This window comes from Argiope bruennichi, chromosome 5 (assembly GCF_947563725.1).
Source record: "Argiope bruennichi chromosome 5, qqArgBrue1.1, whole genome shotgun sequence".
Lineage (NCBI taxonomy): Eukaryota > Metazoa > Arthropoda > Arachnida > Araneae > Araneidae > Argiope > Argiope bruennichi.
In genome coordinates this window covers 74,633,441-74,653,571 of record NC_079155.1, presented here as the reverse complement: position 1 = coordinate 74,653,571, position 20,131 = coordinate 74,633,441, and the positions used below count along the sequence as shown (strand labels likewise).

Here is a 20,131-nt window from a genome sequence, read left to right as displayed (position 1 = left end):
AGATCACGCATAAAATTTATTTATTCTATTCAATCTCAGTAAAATCAGCAAATAATCAGTAAAAACAACAAAATGATTTAAGCAATTGCAAATTCTTTTAAATTCATTTCAAGATGAAGTTTAACGTATTATTAAATTAACAATGTAAATCCTTCTATAAAATGCAACATATAAAATTACCTAACAAAATTTGTCAATATACTTTTCGAATTGACCATGCATTCGACTAAAAGATTCTTCAAACTGCGTGAATCAGAACTGTGGAATTAAATTTTTCTGTATAAGAACTAATGATTTAAATATGAAAATTTTTAATTTTAGTTAATTTGCCGCATTTTAAAATGTTTCAGTTTATTATTAGAATAAATAATTAACAATGTAAGAAATTGAAGAATTTCAAATTAATCTGCCTATCTGAGTTTCAATAAAATATTTTTGCATAATTCAAGTATTAGATTGTATTAGATATTATTTAATAATCGTGTACCATCCATAATTTTTCCATTTTTAAATATAAAAATAAACGAGGTGTCTCTTCAAACATGGAGATATTAAAGTCATCTATCATATTTCCATGTCATGAAATTATTAAAGCAGTCTGAACGAAAACAAATTTAATTTTTATTTTCTTGTGTACGAAGTATAGAGGAAATATTGTAATCGGCAAAAAATTCGTCCCCGAGACTTTGACGAATCTCCATGTTTCAGATGTTCCTGATTTTGAAAAACATTTTTGACATCATGTTTGACTATCAGACTGTCTATCTAACTGCGAACATAATAAAAGAAGAAAGCTTGGAGCTAGACGAAAGAAGTTTGGCATATAGAATTATAATCAAATTGCTAGATTTTCATTTAATTTTGAGCTAAAGATATTCAAGGGATCTGTCTGTGTGTCTGTTCAAATAAAAGTGAACTCAATTACTGCAAAACACAATGAGCTACATTGATAAAATTTGGTATACTGGTTTAGCATGTAAAATATAGATTTATATCAAATTTTAAACCAAATATGTTTAACCGTTGACCATCTATCATTCTTTGTGTTCTCAGGCATTTTAACGCCAAAATTCATTAACGGAACATCTTAAATCAATGAAAGCTAGCATGTTATCTCGTGACTACAACTATCGCTTCGTTTGAACTTTTGGAGATTTAACAGTTGGCAGAAAGGTATCCAAAATTCCTATTCTCGGGATAGATTCAGTAAAACTGTTATGTTCATGCCGAAGATCTATATTTTGTCGCTATATTTCACTAATGTCATGGAAAGTATTCGTAGCTATACTCAAGGTCTACGATTTCATGGGCAGGAGAGGATAAAAAATTTATTTTAGAGCATGTGAGAAAATTTTAGAGAGACCATTCCATTTGGTTTAAACAACTTTTCTATGCACCTCATTTGTGACAGAAAATGTAAGATATTTATACATTGCATGTTCAATAATTCAGTATTTGTTCAAACAATATATATACAGGGTATCTCAAAAACCTTGAACACGGCTTTTGTTCCTTAAATATTGATCATAGACATACACTGTAAGTTACAAAGTTGTGTAAAAAAAGGTGCAGAATGTTATGAAATCGATTAAAATCTCCAGCGGATTTAACTTTAAAGAATACAAAATTTAAATTTTTATACGGACCCCGTACAAAACAATTCCCAGTGATTAAAATGTACCTCATCCCTTAATAAGGTCATGTACAAAATTTCAGTACATTATTCAATCATTACTTTCTTTGTTAATTTGTGTACGACTCCTAAAGCACGAACAGCCGACATGATTTTTCCTCCTTGCGAATTCATATCCAGGCATCGAAAAGTGGTTTAAGTCAGCATTTATGTAGTTTTATATCTTTAAGATTTTTTGGGATAAATTGCTGAAATTTTGTACATGACCATATTCGAGGATGGAGTACATTTTACTCACTGTGAATTTTTTTGTAAGGGTCTGTATAAAAATTTAAATTTTGTATTTTGTGAAGTTTAATCCCTTGATAATTTTAATTGATTTCACAATAATTTTTACACAATTTTGTAATTTACAGTATATGTCTATGATCAATGTTTAAGGAATAAAAGCCGCAGTCAAGAATTTTGAGACACCCTGTATATATATAAGTTCGAAATTATCAAAATATCTAGAATTGCTATCGATTAGTTCCCTGAAATTTCAAAATATAGCTAATCAATAATAAAAAAAGATTAATATTAAATTGCTTCTTTTCTATTTTGAATGATTAATTTCGTTTTATATTTCTCATTCTTTAGCCAAAACATTTGTTAAGGTTAAATTTTTTTTCCTATTAAGACATGTCAAATTCTTGACCAGTTTGTTTATTATATACATATTTATTTTGCTAGCAAAAAAATTCTTTTTCGTTAGCATTGTTAGAGATGGAACACTAACTGAAATTTTACTGACATTTGTTTTAACTTTTTCTGGCACAGAAACAATTGCTTGTTTTTCGTGAAAATAGTGTTAATGGACGTATAAATCTACAAAAGGCACTAAATGCTGTAATTGTTGTACTTCATCTTTATTTGATCTAAAAGTGTGTTTTCCCTAAAAAATCAGCTAACTAGCCAAGACAAAAACTCTTAAGGAGGTGATTTCTTCGAAATACTTCCACTTTCTAAAAAATCGTACGACATGTTTAGCTGATTTAGAACGAAGTTTTTATTAAGTAATGTAAATCACATCTATGTGCTGGCCACGGTGGCCTGGTGGTAAGGTCTTAGCTTGTGAGCCGTAGGATTTCAGGTTCGTGACCCGATTCCATCGAATAACCATCGTGTAAGGGGGTCTGTTGCATGTTAAATCCGTCAGACCAAACGTCCTCCCACTTGTGTGGGGCGGAGTGGAGAGGGGGGTGCCAGCTCAGGTGTCATCCTCGTCATCTGACCGCGGTTCAAAATTACGAGGGCCGTCCCAAAATATCCCAAGTGTTGCTTCACAACGGGACGTTAATATAACTAAACTTAACCCATCTATGTGCTACATTGTGATGAAAAAATCTTCATGCCTCCATTTATTTGATCCAAAACGATAATTGAAAGTATGTTTTGTGAATTATATTTCGAATTGTCATAGTCTGCACCTTATACTTTAAATTTTTCAAAGTGAAATCTTGAATTTTTTTTCATATTGCAATTGTGCCTGTCTTTTTTGTTTTAATATTTGAAGTTAAATAAACTATCCTTTTTTTATACAAAAAAAATGTGCAAAGTGATAATAAATGCAATCATACCACAGCGTAATATTTTAGGCAATAATAGACGGCTGTTCACTTTGCTAAAACTTCAGGTTTAGAAAGCGTTCGTAATTATATATTTCCCATTATAGTGACGTCAAATGAAATGACTATTGCTTATTAGATTATGTAAATTTTATTTTTCATAAACAGCAGGTTAGAAATATATATATATATATATATATATATATATATATATATTCAACTCTCTGAACATAGCATATTATTTTCAAAAATCCAAATAAACGATTGACTTTTGCATAATACATTATGTTTATATCTGTAATAACATTAATTACTCAAAGTAACTGAAAACAAGAATACGGCAAGTCATTTCAAAGTAAAAATTAGATATTTCGAATTTCGGAAGGTACTTAAAACAGTCAGGTGGATATTTTGACTATGGTTCACAAATTTATTCAGACTAAAATTTTCATGAGGGAACACATAAGAAGATAGTTCTTGTTTATTGCCATAAAACTGGATATAAAAGTTGTTGAAAACTGAAAAATTGAATCATATAAAACGAAAGATGGAAACATTCTTAGTTGAATTTTAGAACTGATAGCAATGATACAAGTAAAGAAGAAAAAATAATAAAAGTCATAATGATTTGTATTAATTGCTGGCATCGATTCATTCACTTACAAAATTTCATTGTCCAAGCAGATTCACGAGCTTTAAGTACAAAACGCCTTCCATTGTTGTGATGATGGTATCCAATGATTAAAGCAGCGTTTGGAAATGCAATGTTTCCGTCCTTTGTTTTTCCTTTATCTCATATAAAAGTATTTTAAAATTATATCAATAAATATTATGAGATTAAATTTTAAGAAGTTATAATAAACGTGCAACTAATTTGTATACACGAAATAAATCAACATTTCAATATGATACTTAAATTCACTGGAAGGAAATTTTTATTTTTAGCAATTGATAACATTTACAGTTATGTCTAATGTCTAAATTCAGTGTGAAATCTTGTGAGTGACAGTTTAAAGATAAGGTATCCAATATAAACAGAGACTCAAATCAAGACTACATAAAAAGATGAAGGGACAAAGATAACAAATAGGCGTTTTCCAAAGATAAAAAGGGGCGTCCATTATTCATCTACCATAACCACGTAAGACAATAAATACTCACAAATATTAACTGTAACCAGATCGTCAGTTCGAAAGAAAGATGGAACGTAGTTGGAGAAAGAAGGATTTTATCCAAAGGAAAATAGATGTCGAAAGAGGTGGGAACAAATAGGAAAAAAGCTTCAAAGTTATACGAAAAAAAAATTTAAAAAAATGGAAAACTCTCTTCTGTGTTTTATTCTTTTTTTCTTTGTATCGTATTTCTCGACTGAATTAGGGAATCATAAATCTGGATTTGTAAAATATTTTAAAAGTACTTTCTTCAACTCGGATATTTTTCTTTTGATTTAGAACTAGCTATCTTTTTCTATAACCTGTGCTTATAGAAATATAAACTGCCATTTGAAATCGGCTTTCCTTGGCATTGAATTATTGAGATATAAGTATTTTATAGATAAAAAAATAGTTCAGAAGAGCTTGTGTAACATATCTTTTCATTGAAATGCTGAGATAGATATTTCACTTCTTTATCAATTTACTATGATGCGACCATTCTCAAAGCAGAGAGCTATATGTAATCGAAATAATACAGATGCTTCAAACAAAAATATGGGAAAAAAGATGCCTACTAATTTTTTTGTTGCAGAAGTTTTGTTTCTGTATCAGAAATCTTTGCATTCGATGCTCAGTTTTGAAAAAGATTATAAATGCGCGTGAACTTTTAGCCTATTACGATACTTTAGTTGATGATATGAGTCAGACCTCTCCAAGTTAATTAAACATAAACCTTTGTAAAATGAAGACCGTCTCAAATGACATGTTTGACCTGTTATCAAATCATAATATATAACGCTTAAATCGTAAGGCAAAGTTTGTGAAATTTGTAAAATTTGAAAACCCCTAAATTTTTACTCGATACTTTCGGCAATCAATTCTTTGTCCATTATATAACAATATTACCAAAATTACGTAATAATATTACCAACATTACATAATAATATTGGCATATAATGCCAACCAACTTTGACAACAAGTCTAATTTTGATTTTTGATTTTTAGTTTAGTTTAGCTATATTAACGTCCCATAAAAAAAAAGCAACACACCCCAACACTATTTTGGGACGGATCTCGTAATCTTGAATAGCGATCAGATGACGAGGACGACACCTGAGCTGGCACACCCTCTCCACACCACACCAGCGGGAGGACGTTTGGCATGACGTATTTAACGTGCAACAGACCCCCTTACACGATGATTCTTCGGTGGAATTGGGTCTCGAACCTCAAACCCTACGGGTCACAAGCCGAGACCTTACCATCAGGCCATTGCGGCCTCTTTTGATCTTTGAATAATACTGTTAAGATTCGAACAATAGTTTCTTTTATATCGATAACAATAAACCTTTGGATTGATTTAAAGCAAATGTTCAAAGAAATTCTCTGATATAATATTTTAAGTAATATTTACTCGATAAATTTTTACTCGATACTTTCGGCAATCAATTCTTTGTCCATTATATAACAATATTACCAAAATTACGTAATAATATTACCAACATTACATAATAATATTGGCATATAATGCCAACCAACTTTGACAACAAGTCTAATTTTGATTTTTGATTTTTAGTTTAGTTTAGCTATATTAACGTCCCGTAAAAAAAAAGCAACACACCCCAACACTATTTTGGGACGGATCTCGTAATCTTGAATAGCGATCAGATGACGAGGATGACACCTGAGTTGGCACACCCTCTCCACACCACACCAGCGGGAGGACGTTTGGCATGACGTATTTAACGTGCAACAGACCCCCTTACACGACGATTCTTCGGTGGAATCGGGTCTCGAACCTCAAACCCTACGGGTCACAAGCCGAGACCTTACCATCAGGCCATTGCGGCCTCTTTTGATCTTTGAATAATACTGTTAAGATTCGAACAATAGTTTCTTTTATATCGATAACAATAAACCTTTGGATTGATTTAAAGGAAATGTTCAAAGAAATTCTTTGATATAAGATTTTAAGTAATATTCAGAATTAAAGTGTGAATAAAATAAGCTTAAAAGATGAATTTATGTTTTAATCTTTGAACTATTGCTGAAAGAGCAAATAAATCAGTCAAACTCATAATGAATAATTCTTTCATAACTCATAGATATACAAAAATAGTAAAAAATTAAAACCCATTTGAGAGGAAACTGTACTAGAAATATTCTTTCTATTTTCTAGCAATCATTACTGGAAAAATTATGAAAATATTTATGGAATTTTCCTAAAACTTTCTGTAGCAAACCTGCGTTATGAATAGTAAATGAAGATAAAAAAATTGATATGATACATTGGAATAAATCTTTTGAACAGAAGCCGAAAGTCCGTAAACCCTTCAGTACCTCTTTCTAATCTAAAATCATGAACATGAGATGATAGTTATTACTTAAAAATAAACTTGATTTAATATTACATTCTTATCGCAAAACTACACTGTTCTGTTGTAATATAATTGTAAAAATTTAAATATCTCAAGAATAATATACCGGGTGTCCCATAAATTTGTAAATACTTTAAAAATTCATAAAAATTGAAGGAATGAGTATATTTTAATGCGGTTTGCGGAACTGTTATTCTCATGAAGGGGGATTTTTTTTCATACAAAAAAAAAAAAAAAGAAACAGTTCAAAAATTTGTCGATAGCGGGCGCTAAACACAAGCAAAACATACAATTTTACGGGAAAAATACTTTTATTTGCATGCAAGCAATTGTTTACATGCGTATCACACCAGTACTACAGTACTTGTTCTATGTGTCCGCCATCAACACAAATAACAGTTTGGAAGCGGGAGACAACACTGGTAACTGCATCATACAGCATATCCGGATGAATGCATGAGATTTCGTGGTGAATGGCTTCCTTTAGCTGCACTAACGAAACGGCCTATGGCGGTACACCCGAGACTTAAGGTAACCCCATACGCAAAAATCAAGGGGTGTTAAATTTGGTGAGCGTGGGGGCCATTCATGTGTAAAGTGACGGCTGATTATCCGTTCTTCAGTAAAAGTTCTTCTCAAAAATGCCTTCACTTCGGTGTCGATGTGAGGAGGTGCCCCGTCTTGCATGAATGTCACTGTGTCAAGGACATCGTGTTCCAATAAGGACGGTATCACTTCCTTCTGTAACATTTCCAAGTAACTTGTTCCATTAACTGAACATGCCTTCCATCCTGCTTTTTTACAGGGCTTTTCAAAGAAAAAAGGGCCTACAATAATGGATGCAGTGAAACCACACCAAATAGTAACCCGTGGTGAATGCAGGGGCTTCTCAGTGTAAGCATGTGGATTCTCATGTGCCCATATTCTACAGTTATGGATATTAACTGCTCCATGCAAAGCAAAATGAGCCTCATCTGCCCACAATATTTTCAGCAGCCATCGCGGATCATCTTCAATTTTCGCCAAAACCCAATTTGAGAATTCCAATCTCTTAGCTGTATCATTTGGTAAGAGCTGATGTAGCGATTGCAATTTTTATGGGTACAATTGCAATACACCATGAAGGATACGTAAACCGAAGTCTTTGGTATACCAGTTATTCGTGCCACTTCTCGTGCGCTACTGACTGCACTTGTAGACTGTTCCCTTAGCGTGTCCATTTGCGAAGAGACATCGGGGGTACGGACTGTTGTTAAACGAGGTGCACCACTGCGTGGCCGATGACACAAACTTCCAGTTTCTTCGAAACGGCGTACTAGGGAACCAAGTACAGCAGGAGTGATCGGACCTGCACCTTTCTTCAATCTTTTCTGGGTCCTAAACTTTCGTAAGGCTTCAGCCGCCGATTCATTGTTGACATAAAACAACTTTACCAATAGTGCTTTATCCACCAGTGTCAACATCTTAATACAAACCTTATGCAAGCCTTTAGAAATGATGTGTCCATCGCTCACTCTGCCTTTCATAAAACTTTAATATGCATATTTCCACTGATTTGCTTGTGTGCAGCGCCCTCTATTGACAAATTTTTTAATTATTATTTTTTCTGTATCAAAAAAAATCCCCCTTTATGAGAATAATAGTTTCGGAAACCGCATTCAAATATATCCAGTCCTTCAAATTTTATGAATTTTTAAAGTATTTGCAAATTTATGGGACACCCGGTATTTAACTAAAGAATTGATAAAATAATTACACTATTTTGGACTACGATTAATGTGTTGAAAATTATTTAAGCTTTTAAAATGTTAAATATTTTTGTTTCTAAAACTGATTCTTATCAGAAATCATTAAAAAATATCGAAAGCCTCAAAATAGAACAAAGACTTTTATTCTGAAAAGAGTTTTTCCTATTCTTTCAGAAAAACATAACTTGATATAGACGGAAAACTGTTTCTTTAACGACGCCCTCATCCTATCTTGTTCAGCATCCTATTCTCTAGAAACTTTTGCAAAAGTGAAGGGTCTGTCAGTGCGAATAAATAAATCTTCGAAATATTTGACTGATTTATTTCTTTTCTAGGAACATTTTTCAAATTTCAGGCGATTTAATAGGTATCTGAATGTTTCAGGATTTATGGAACAACGTTTATTTCCATTTCAAGTGAATATTTCAAAATGTCAAGAAATATATGATATGTGAATCAATTTTATGTACTCACTTTAACAAGAAATCCATCACTATTGTTACACAAACACTGTACTTTCTTTATTACATATTTTTTTGGAAGTCAGCCTATTCAAGTTAGTAAACAAAATCATATCGATTTATTTCAATTCTAATTGAAAAATAGTTCACTGATGGTAAACGAGAACTATATAAAATAGATTGCATATGTTGGATGCAAAAACTGCCATGAAACTGATTAGATCTTGTTTTGCCATGTTGATGTTTTCCTGTCTACAAACAAACAAATCTTCGTCCTTGAAAATAACTCTGTCAATTTGATTCCGTAAGCCATCGAGAAATTAAATGTATTTTTTTTTATTAAACTTATAGAGGCTTTCTTGTTATCTTACTTATATTGCAAATGTTCCTGCTATAAATTTTGAATTTTTCTCTGAAATCGCTTTTCGAAGTCCTTTTCAAGTTTTCCCGGAATTTGTTAAAATATTCTGGAAACTATGTCTTCGACTTGCTCGTAATGAGCTTTAATATTCTTGTATTTATACCAAATAAATGTCTAGATTAGTACAAAATACCAACAGTATTGTCACAATACCTTCTAATATTGGGTGGCATTCAGAATATCGAATTACATCGTAGAGATCTTCACAATATAGTACAATAGTACTATAATCGTAGATCATCGTACAATATCTTTTGATAATAGGAGTAGGTGTTTGAGGATTAGTGAATATTTATTATCGAACATGGCTTAAATTAGATAGAATTGAGATTGGTTGGTTTGGTTTAGTTATATTAACGTCCCGTTTGAAGCAGCACTAGGGCTATTTTGGGACGGACCTCGTAATTTTGAACCACGGTCAGATGACGAGGACGACACCTCTCCACACCACACCACACCAGCGGGAGGACGTTTGCTCATGACGGATTTAACGTGCAACATACCCCCTTACACAACGGTTCTTCGGTGGAATCGGGTCACGAACCTGAAACCCTCCGGTTCCGAAGCCGAGACCTTACCGCCAGGCCACCGCGGCCCAGATAGAATTGAGAATTACCGCAGTTAAGACAGAACTATAAGATGTGTATAATTATTTAAGCATGACTGAATTTGAAATCAACTACTGTTGTTAGATGGGGGCATTTTTATATATTTTCTAATTTTACAGTGAAACATAGGGAACTATAAAACAATTTAATTTCTAACAATTTTCTTTAAGACCGAAAGCAAACTTGAACAAAACTTTGAATTGCACATTTCTGATTTAAACTGACAAAAATATATATAAGAACCTATAATAAATAAAAAAGATGTTTTCAGTTTGTGTTTTTTTTCTTTACAAATATATCTAAGCAGATTTTCTCTTTATTTAAAAGATAATTTTTTTTTTATAAAAAGGAGTATTTTATTAAATCTATCGTTTTTCATTTATTGAATGCTTTACAGACTTTACAAACATATGTTTAAAATCTATGTTTAAACATCTATATTTTCTGAAATATTTAAAGTTATTTTTAGATACAAATTCTAACATTTTTGTCATTTGTAAAGGAATTCATGAACTTGGATTTTTCATAAGAGTATTTTATCTCCATACTTTCATTCATTGTACTGATTTATTCATAGATTAAATGAGTTGACTAGTTCAGTAAGGGAATATACTTTTAGAGAGTTTGAAAGTTAAAAATACTTTTGAATTATATTATTGTGCATTCATTTGTTCCATGATTTTGAAACTTTAAATGATTTTAATAAATATATTATTTTGCATATATTTCAAGAAAAGTGATTAACAAATTTAAATTTAGATATTAATAATAGTTTAAATTACGATATTCAGTTGAAAAGAACCTTTACATTTTAAATAAATGTGATATTTAGTTGATAATGTACTTATATTAATTTTTGAGAGTTTTTTGACCTATTTTAATCAAAGACATTAAATACAGATAAAGCTGAAATGCTAATTCTTTTGTCCTCTACAGAAATCTTAAGTATTTAATTGATATTATTATTAATTTAAAACTTTTGTGAAAGGTGAAGCTCTGGGCTTCACTATTAACATTGTATGAAATTGAGCAACGCAAAACAATATGGAGTTATCCAAGATTTCATTAGTAAATGGAATTTAAAATAGGGAAACATGATAAAGACAGGCATTTAACTGTGATACATTTAATCTCATTATTATTTTAAAAATGTTTTCATTTTCATATTTCTTTAATTTCAAAAATTTTGAAGACTAATGGCTTACATAGGGCGATGAAAATTAAAAATCACTGTTAAAAAGGCTGCTTTCATAATTACATGTTCTTAGCATATATTGAAGTTGCTACTAAAAATACTTGCTTACATTTTGTAACTTTTTAAATATATATATATATATAACGCATTTAAACATTAGTTTTTTTGGTTTAAAGTTTTTAAGGCATGCAATTTAAGGTAGGGTGAAATAATAAGCAGAATATAATTTGCTATATGATTATTTTTTATATACCGGGTGCGGCAAAAATTCGTGCAAACTTCAAAAAATCATAATAAAAAAAGTAATGCTCGAAAAAAATTGCGGTTTGCGGGAATAGGATCAGAGAGCATTTGGATTTTGTTATTTCCATTAAAAATTGACCGATAGATGACTCTCACACGTCATACCGAGACTGTTTATGCAAATCAGTATAGTTATAAAACACAATACTGGAAATGGATCTGTCATTCAACGCCAGTAGCATGCTATCACTACCGGATCTCGCATTGGTGGTTAATCTGTTCTATAAGAACGGTGAATCCGCGACTAAAGCATTTCGACAGTTACGGACAGTGAAAGAAATTAAGGCCAAGAAGAACCCAATTTCATTGAATGGGATATTGAATTTAGTTCACCATTTAGATGGTAACGGGAAGATTAGAGGATCGTCCACGAAGTGGCAGACCATCCGTCAGCGCCGACCGCGTCCCTGTTGTCCAAAGGATCATGAGAAATGTGGCAGCCGAGACTTCAACGGGGAGTTGCAGTGCACGTGAAGCAGGTAAAATAACAGGAATTCCGGAAAGGTCGATCCGACGCATTCTGCATGAAATCTTGAAACTGCATCCGTACAAGATAGAGGCATTTCACCAGTTGTTGCCAGCAGATTGCAAGAAAAGAAAAGCTTTTGCAACATGGGTGCTCGCACAAATGGAACGTTACCCACAATGGTTACTGACTATCATGTGGACAGATGAAGTCCCCTTTTCATTGCATGGTGACGTCAATACGCAAAACAGTCATATCTGGGCAGCATCAAACCCTCGTGCGTGCACGAACAAAACACTACATTCTCCACATGTGACTGTTTGGTGCCGTTTCACTGTGTCATTCATTCGAGGCCCTTTCTTTTTTGAAGAGCGTTGTCTTGTATGCGGTTTAAAAACCTGTTCCATCACTGCAGAACGCTATCTTAGGCTTTTGCGAGACCACGTTCTGCCTGCTTTGCAGCAAAGACGTGCATTATCTTCCGTCACCTTCATGCAGGATGGTGCCCCGCCCCACGTTGCTAGTTCCGTTAAGACGTTCCTCCCAGACATATTCACTGAGGACAGAGTGATAAGCAGAGGATGTAAGAATGAGTGGTCCTCACGATCGACAGATCGTTTTCCAGCGGACTTTTGGTTGTGGGGATACCTGAAGTCTGGTATCTACAGGAGCTCTCCTGCCAGTTTGATGGAACTGAACGATGTCATTCAATTGGCCATTAGTGGATCTCCCTCTCCATGTCCACTCAACTGTTTAAATAATCATAAAAATTATAGTCGCAGGGATGTGGAGAGGTGTCCTGGCCGTAAGTGGCATCGATGCCGACATGTTACAAGCAGCTGTAATAAGCGTAGTTACGCGCCTCACTTGCTTAATATCTTGTGGTGCCGGTTATGTTGAACATCTTTTGCTTTAAAATAAATTGTACTATAATGTTACTGTGCTCTGTTTTCCTGATTTGCATAAACCATTTTGGTATGACCGTGTGAGAGCCATCTAGCGATCATTTTTAAATACATTTTTTTTAATGGAAATAACGAAATTCAAAGGCTCTCTGAACATATTCCCGCAAACCGCAATTTTTTTCGAGCATTACTTTTCTTATTATGATTTTTTGAAGTTTGCAAGAATTTATGCCGCACCCGTTATATAATTACCAGAGACAATACCAAAGAGTTTTTCGCAATAATAATTTATTTATACTATTTATATAAACTAAATAAAAAATCATGGTTATATTTTTAAAACTTTTTCGTATCAAAGTAAGGCAAAACTCTCTTTAACTTTCCTTAAATACCTTTTTAGTGTTTTATTTTTTTGGCGTTTATATTAATTTTCAAGTACATTTTGTGTGATTTCTTGCGTTATGTAACTTACAAACTGTTTGCTATCATGTAGTGAAGCACATTGATCAATGGAAAATAATTTAAGAATCTGACTTCTGAAAGATATTTGAATTCGTATGAAAATAATGAAGATGGGCAATGAAAATGAATAAAGATAAAAGATTCGGGGAAAAACAAAAGTTGTTACAAAGAAGCTGAGGTTTGATTCCTTTTGTTTTTAAACCTTGAAATTTCGGCACTCATGGCGTGAGCTGGAAATTCAGAGAACATGTAGCAGTATTCTCCGTGTGTGTTATGAGATTCATGTTAACATTCCATATGAAAATCATACTGAGTATTGCAAATGCTACATATAAGTAGTATATAAATGTATAACTCTGCATCACTTTGCAAAGTGATACAGACTTATACATAATTTTTGACGAGAGAGCTCTTATGAATCGCAAGACCAGTGTATACATAGTGGGGGGAATGCAAAGCGAAGCGACTGCCGCTATCGATAGTTGATGACAGGTAAAGTTACATTTCAATCGAATGTTGTTCGCATTGACTCCCAAGGAGTAAAAATATCAACGATCTGTAAAGCGGGGTTAAAGCGTTAATAGCGATGCGTTATTTGGGATCTGGCTTTCCATGTGGGAACCCAAGAGGCCGCAGCCAGATATCCCCACTCGTATTTTTTCACGAGGTTTTCACCCAAACAATCATAGATTGCTTAAGTCCTATTCCCCGTTCTCATATTTGCCAAATAATATAGATATTAAAAGTTTAAAATTTTGAACTGCGTTCAGCTGATGTGAAATCAACTGAAGCAGCACCTCACCCATTCCTAATGAAAATCTAAAAATTAAATTTTGAACTGTTTTAGCTGCTGAGAGGACAACTGAAACAGTGTTAGATGTTAGTAATTAGTAAGTATTCGCGACGTGAGGACTTGGAAGCTCAGTTAAATTAACGTGTAGCAGCTTCCATTATTCTACACGACAGTGTTTTAGGAAGTTGAACGCAACAATTCCCAAAATGTAGAAATGAAACGTGGCTTCCTCAGGTTTGCTGCTACCTGGGAAAAAAATGGCGGAATACGATAGAAAGCAGCATATAAATGGAAAACACCACCTAAGCAAATATACTTCGAAAGCATGACGATGATGAAAATGATAGCAATTTCAATTTTCTCACTAATAATTCGCATAATTGGATGTTTTGCGTTTTGAATTCTTCTCTATTCGATAATGTGGTAGCACAGCTCTTGTTCAATACAGCTCATGACAATGCAGTTTCAAAGTTCGCCTCATCTGTTGTTTTGGATTCAGTTCTCTGTTGATTCGATTCTTTTTTCATTCGTAAAATTTTGCTAATGATGATGATGAGAAGCATTAATAATTCTACTAATGATAAGCATTTGAATACTTGCAGTTTTTTTTGGGTTTTTTTTTTGTTTTTTTTTGTTTGTTTTTGTTTTGTTTTTTTGTTTTTTTTTTGTTTTTATTTTTTTATCAATTTTTTTAATGAAAAAAGCATTTTGATTAAAGCAATCACAAAAAGCTAGAGCTTTTCTCAGTAAAAATTGCGATTTAAAAAGCAGCTGACCAAAGAAAATGGAAAACCAAAAAAAAGAATATAATCTAGGGAGGAGAAGGGATATTTAACGTTTCTATATGCCCATAAGCTCGCGTAGTTATTCCATCATCGCAAACGTACATTTTATCGTAGTAAGACGAGAGAGCTGTTTTGTTTTGGGCCATTGTTGTAAGCGAATGTTTTTTAGAAATTATGGAATATTGATTTTTTCGAATAACTAACTCATCTTTCAATACATTTTTGTAAGTTTCGTGAGTTAAAAGGGCTAGCGAACTTTTGCGAACTCCTTTAGCTGTTTTTTTGCATTCGTTATCACCAAACAGAAAGCTATACATCTTAGGCTTTAATCCAATAAATTCACTAATAGGTTCGCATGTTTCGTGTTTTAGCGTTCCTAGTTTTCCCCTATTAATACCGCTATATAACAGGTGATTCTGAGGAAAATTGCTAGTGTCTGATATATGAGAGAAATGATTTTTTATATCTTCATATACATTGTTTGTGTGTATGTGTAAATAGAGCGAATCTGTGTCTGTATATAATAATTCACAGTTTTTATCATAAAATTTTTTAAAATTTGAATAATACAGCTCATACATTTTGAGTTTGGAAATCTCTAAAATTACAAACCCTATATAAATTGGTTTGTCTAATATTAAATTAAGTTTGCGCATTTTAAACAAAGTTAAATTTTCGTTTATTGGTTCAAAATATTCTAAAGCTGAGCTTGATAGATATTTTTGATTCGATTCAGGAGTGAGCGCACCCTTTAAATTTATTCTTTTTCTTACATTTTGTAAGCATTTCCCATAGAAAGAATTATTCAATTTTTTAAAAAACAATTTTTCACTTTCTGTTTTACATTCTATTCTTTTTGAATTATTAAAATCGATATATTCTCTCAACCACGGTTTCTGGGCAAAAGCCAAAATTCTGTGAATCTTTTTCAATACCAATCCCTGTTCGAGATAAAATTTTAGATTTAAATGATAAGTTATGTAATTCCTTTTGGGGAAAAAATTCGGAGTTAATTTTTTACTTGGCAAAGTATTTTTCAAATTAAATTTAGAGCACAATTGCTTGGAATATGGAGATAACATCTCATAAGTGATTGTAAGATGTTCGGGAGCCATAGGCCAATCATTTTGTCTCTCATGCTGTGATGAAGGTATTTCCAAATCTACTTCTAATACATAGCCTATATCAGAATCGGGAGAGATGTCATCTAAATTAAAACTCTGTACTTCATCTGCAGTTAACCAATAAAATTCTCCATAAGGCAATGGTTTACTCATTGCATAGCCGTATAAATTAACAGCATCTAATGCAAGGATATAGCTTATCGGTTTTGAACTATCGAAACTGTTTGGTAATAAAGGATTGTTTGCTTTTGCAAATCGTTTCCCTACTAGACATATGCCGCCGCGCATTTGGCTTTCGAACCAAATGTAATCGTTGATGTTTCCTAATAGTTTCAACTCTATTTTGCAAAGTTTTAGACCCGCATCGAATGTTAATTCGCTCACTGAAATATAATGAACCGGATCCAATCCATACCATTTCAGTGATGTATTTCGAAATGAGCAGAATACTTCTGGAAGCATTATAACATCAGAATTTTGGTAAAGCTTTAAGTAGTCACCGAATGTTTGGCAGTTAAATGCTCGGTATACGAGCTTTGCGTGAGAATAATCCGCTTCTGTAATGTGACTTTGAGTCAAAACATTGAAAAATGCTTCCCGAGGTGGTAATCCTTTAAGGGCCAATTTTTCAATAGAATCCATATACGAATAGGGAAAAACGCCTTTACGTTTTAACAGATATCGGTTTTTTTCATTCTTAAAGAAACTGTTAAAAATTTCAAAACTATGCTCGGATACAATCAGATTGTTTATTAACGTATCAAGAGACGCATCTGAAAATTGATAACTATCCAAAAATTTGAGATCGTCAAGAGTGAACATAGTGATTTTTTCGAGATTTACCGGAATGATATTAATATCTTCTGCAAATTTAAAAGGTAAGTTTTTTAATAAAAGATGAGAATCATAGTTCTTAGAATTATGAATAATTATCGGAATAAAATACGTTTTTCTATAAAGAATGTTGCACACTTGATGTGCTAGTCCTGTTGTAAAATTCTGATGATGTTCATGGTGCCTTACTTTGATATCCTCCCGCTGAAAATGTTTTTTGCAAATTACGCAGCGAGAAGGATCGTATAAACTTTCATCGTTAATTTCTATTTTGCTCACTCGCTTTAATTCTTTAATTAAATCGAAACTAATTTCTTTTGCTTTCAACAAAAAATGTTCTACCGGCCCCGGGCCTGCATAGTATTCGTGAAAAATAATCTCATCTCTTTCATTTATTACTATCATAGCGTAAGAAATTGGCTCATGAGTTTCAACAGCATAGGAATGTGATGATGAAGGATTTGGAGCTGCTGTTGAAACTTTTTTCAATAAACATTCAAAATCGGCAAAAATAGCAAAACGATGCTTCACGCTTCTCCTTAAATTTTTAAATTTTAGAGTTAAATCTTTTGGAATAGATACACGTTGCGGATTATTATTGACACAAAGCTCTTGATGTCTAGCTAAAGTTTCAGCTCGAACAAATCCCGATAAGCACAACTTACAAAAATGTTTGATATTATGTTTGAGTTTAAGCAATCTGTTGAAGTTTTTAATTAAATAGTAATGATTTTCAAATAAAAATAAATCTATTTCTCGATAATTATTTAAACTGATATATAAAGGATAAATTAAACTTTCATCATAAGAGTAAACATTAATTCGCAATTTATTAATTTTCTCAAAACCTTCTATAGCAGATAATTTAACGGGAAATTTTAAATTTTTACAATTTAAGTACTTAAAATATCTTTTATACTTGATTGCTCTGTTTGCATTAGTTTTCTGAGGATACAAACTTGCTAAAATAGAATATAAAAAACATTTATCGTCATCGCAATTGATTTTTAGGAGGCATTTTTTATTGAACAGCGATGCTGGTAATGAGGCATTCTTGCAACCCCCTCTCAGTTCTAAATAATTGCCAATATGTAAATCAATGTAATTAATTTTTTTGATTGACCATCCGCTACCATTTCTAACAAAATTTTCAACAGAATTGATTATTTTACGAAACCCTTTATCAATAGCAGGATAAATTTGCGTATATGATAGTATGCGCAATGCATTACTGCAAAAGTAGAAGTTTTGGGTTAGCTCTTCTGCTTCTAAGTGGTCTTGCAAAATTTTTGCGAAGACAATATGAACACATAGCACCAAACGTAAGCGTAAAACTGGTGAGGTATTTAAAATTCGAAATATAGGTAATTTAATGTCAGTATACAGAGAATCTATACTTCTATAATTTATTTCAGCTCTTAAAGTACGGTTAAAACCCCGAAACCCAGTATTTATTTCAGAAAAAGTTATCATTTTTAGTCAATCCTTTCTCCTCCTCTAAATTATTAATGCTGCTTAACATATTCCGCCATTTTTTGCAATCCTAAAATAAAAGTTTGAATTTGGTCAACTGCTATGTTGAATCTATTTTTGATATCCCCCTTATCATTATATTTTACATATGTTATGTAGTAAGCTTTTCTAAATTCCTTTATCTCGATGCCGAGTCCTTTGCCTAAGTAGATTGAATATGGTGGGATTATGCTTTTAGGGTTTTCAATTTCATCTGAGAGGTTAAGATCAAACTTTCTCTTTTTAGGGGATTTACGTTCTTCCTCGTCTTCATCTCTGAAGGCTGGGAACTTGGAGGCTCGATCTAAAAAGGACACACTACATTTTATTACTAACTTGGGGATTTTATATTTTGTTTGAGACTAGAGGGGAAAATCTTAACTACAAAATATGAAATGCAAGCACTTACCACTTTCCATGTTGTGAAGCTCAATCTGTGATTGGAAAAATACGTATAAAACTGAGTGGTAAGAGCTGCGCTTATATACTGTTTAAAACTTTGTACAACCCTGAAGTTCCAAGAATAATATTAAATACGATGTATCTATTACAACTACTTACGTAAAATTCTTTTTTAACAGCCTTGACTAGTCTAAACATAGCTGCGTTAACGAAAGGACATGCTGTTAGCATGTGCTAAAAAGAATTTCTCCCACGCGTTCCTCCCACGCGTATAGTATTTTAATTAATTTTTTTACATAAATTTAAAGGATGGTCAACAAGAAAACACTCTTAGCAAGAAAATATAGGATTCGGGGTTTTTTTATTTTCCCACACAAAATAAGTTGAAGTGAGGGTAAATATATAAACTTAGAAATAACACGTTTGACGAGATCCAAACCTTTTCTTTGTAAAATCCTTTTTATTTCATTATAAACAGAAAACCATCTTATTAAAGGTTTCTTTATCGAATGTTATTTGTAACAAAAATCTTTTCTAATGTTGAGATAGGAAAAAAAAAAGATATGAAAACAGTTTTTGAAAATTTCACATTAACCTTTATTGTTTCATAAAAAGCGTTTTACAAATGTAGTTAGTTACATATACAGAATCTTTTCATTTTCATATAACATTTCATTCATTTTTCATACATTTTCTACTGTTATGGAAGAAATACATATACAAAATCAACTCTTTTTTCACATAGTAGGAGGATGAGCAAGTCATTATCTTTCAATACACATTCACAGAAATATTTATCTATACAATTTTTTTCACAAAGTAGAAAACGTTAACACAACGATGTATTTTTACAATATATGCAACAGGTGAATAACTTCATCGTCACTCAGCAGTTTAAAATATCCAAATTGAAATCTTGAACAGCCGCCAATTTCGTCAAATTCACTCTCTCTTGCAGTCAATAAACAATCGAAGATCGAATCATAAAGATTTTTGCATGTAGAATGTAGTTTGAATTTTTCATCTGGATCTGTTCTATGTAACAAACAAAATCCAAATCGATCCGAGGCATTGTCTCCGTGAATGTATTGAACAATCTCAGAATTATTCAATACTTTGAAATAGACAACTTTCTTCGAATGATCTAGAGACTGGCGTAAAACAACATGTTGCACAGCATCAATAAACGAATTGAATAAAACAGGATGAATATACAAATATTCCTGCATAGAGCAAGCGTCGCAATTTACATATCCGTTGAGTCTGTATATATATATGTCTTTAATCATGTCGCGATATGTACTTCATGGGTCTAATATTCCCCTCCCATCACCCCCTCC

General features: G+C 32.4%; 1 protein-coding gene across 1 annotated transcript; it reads right to left on the bottom strand.

Annotated features, from left to right (window-relative positions):
* Positions 1-17,228: 17,228 nt before the first annotated feature.
* LOC129969234 (uncharacterized) lies at positions 17,229-18,822 on the bottom strand. Its single transcript, XM_056083695.1, has 2 exons — positions 18,799-18,822; positions 17,229-18,693 (listed from the first exon to the last, which is right to left on the bottom strand). Exons 1-2 carry the CDS (start codon positions 18,806-18,808, stop codon positions 18,383-18,385), a joined length of 321 nt encoding a protein of 106 aa, XP_055939670.1. The 5' UTR covers positions 18,809-18,822; the 3' UTR covers positions 17,229-18,382.
* Positions 18,823-20,131: the final 1,309 nt, after the last annotated feature.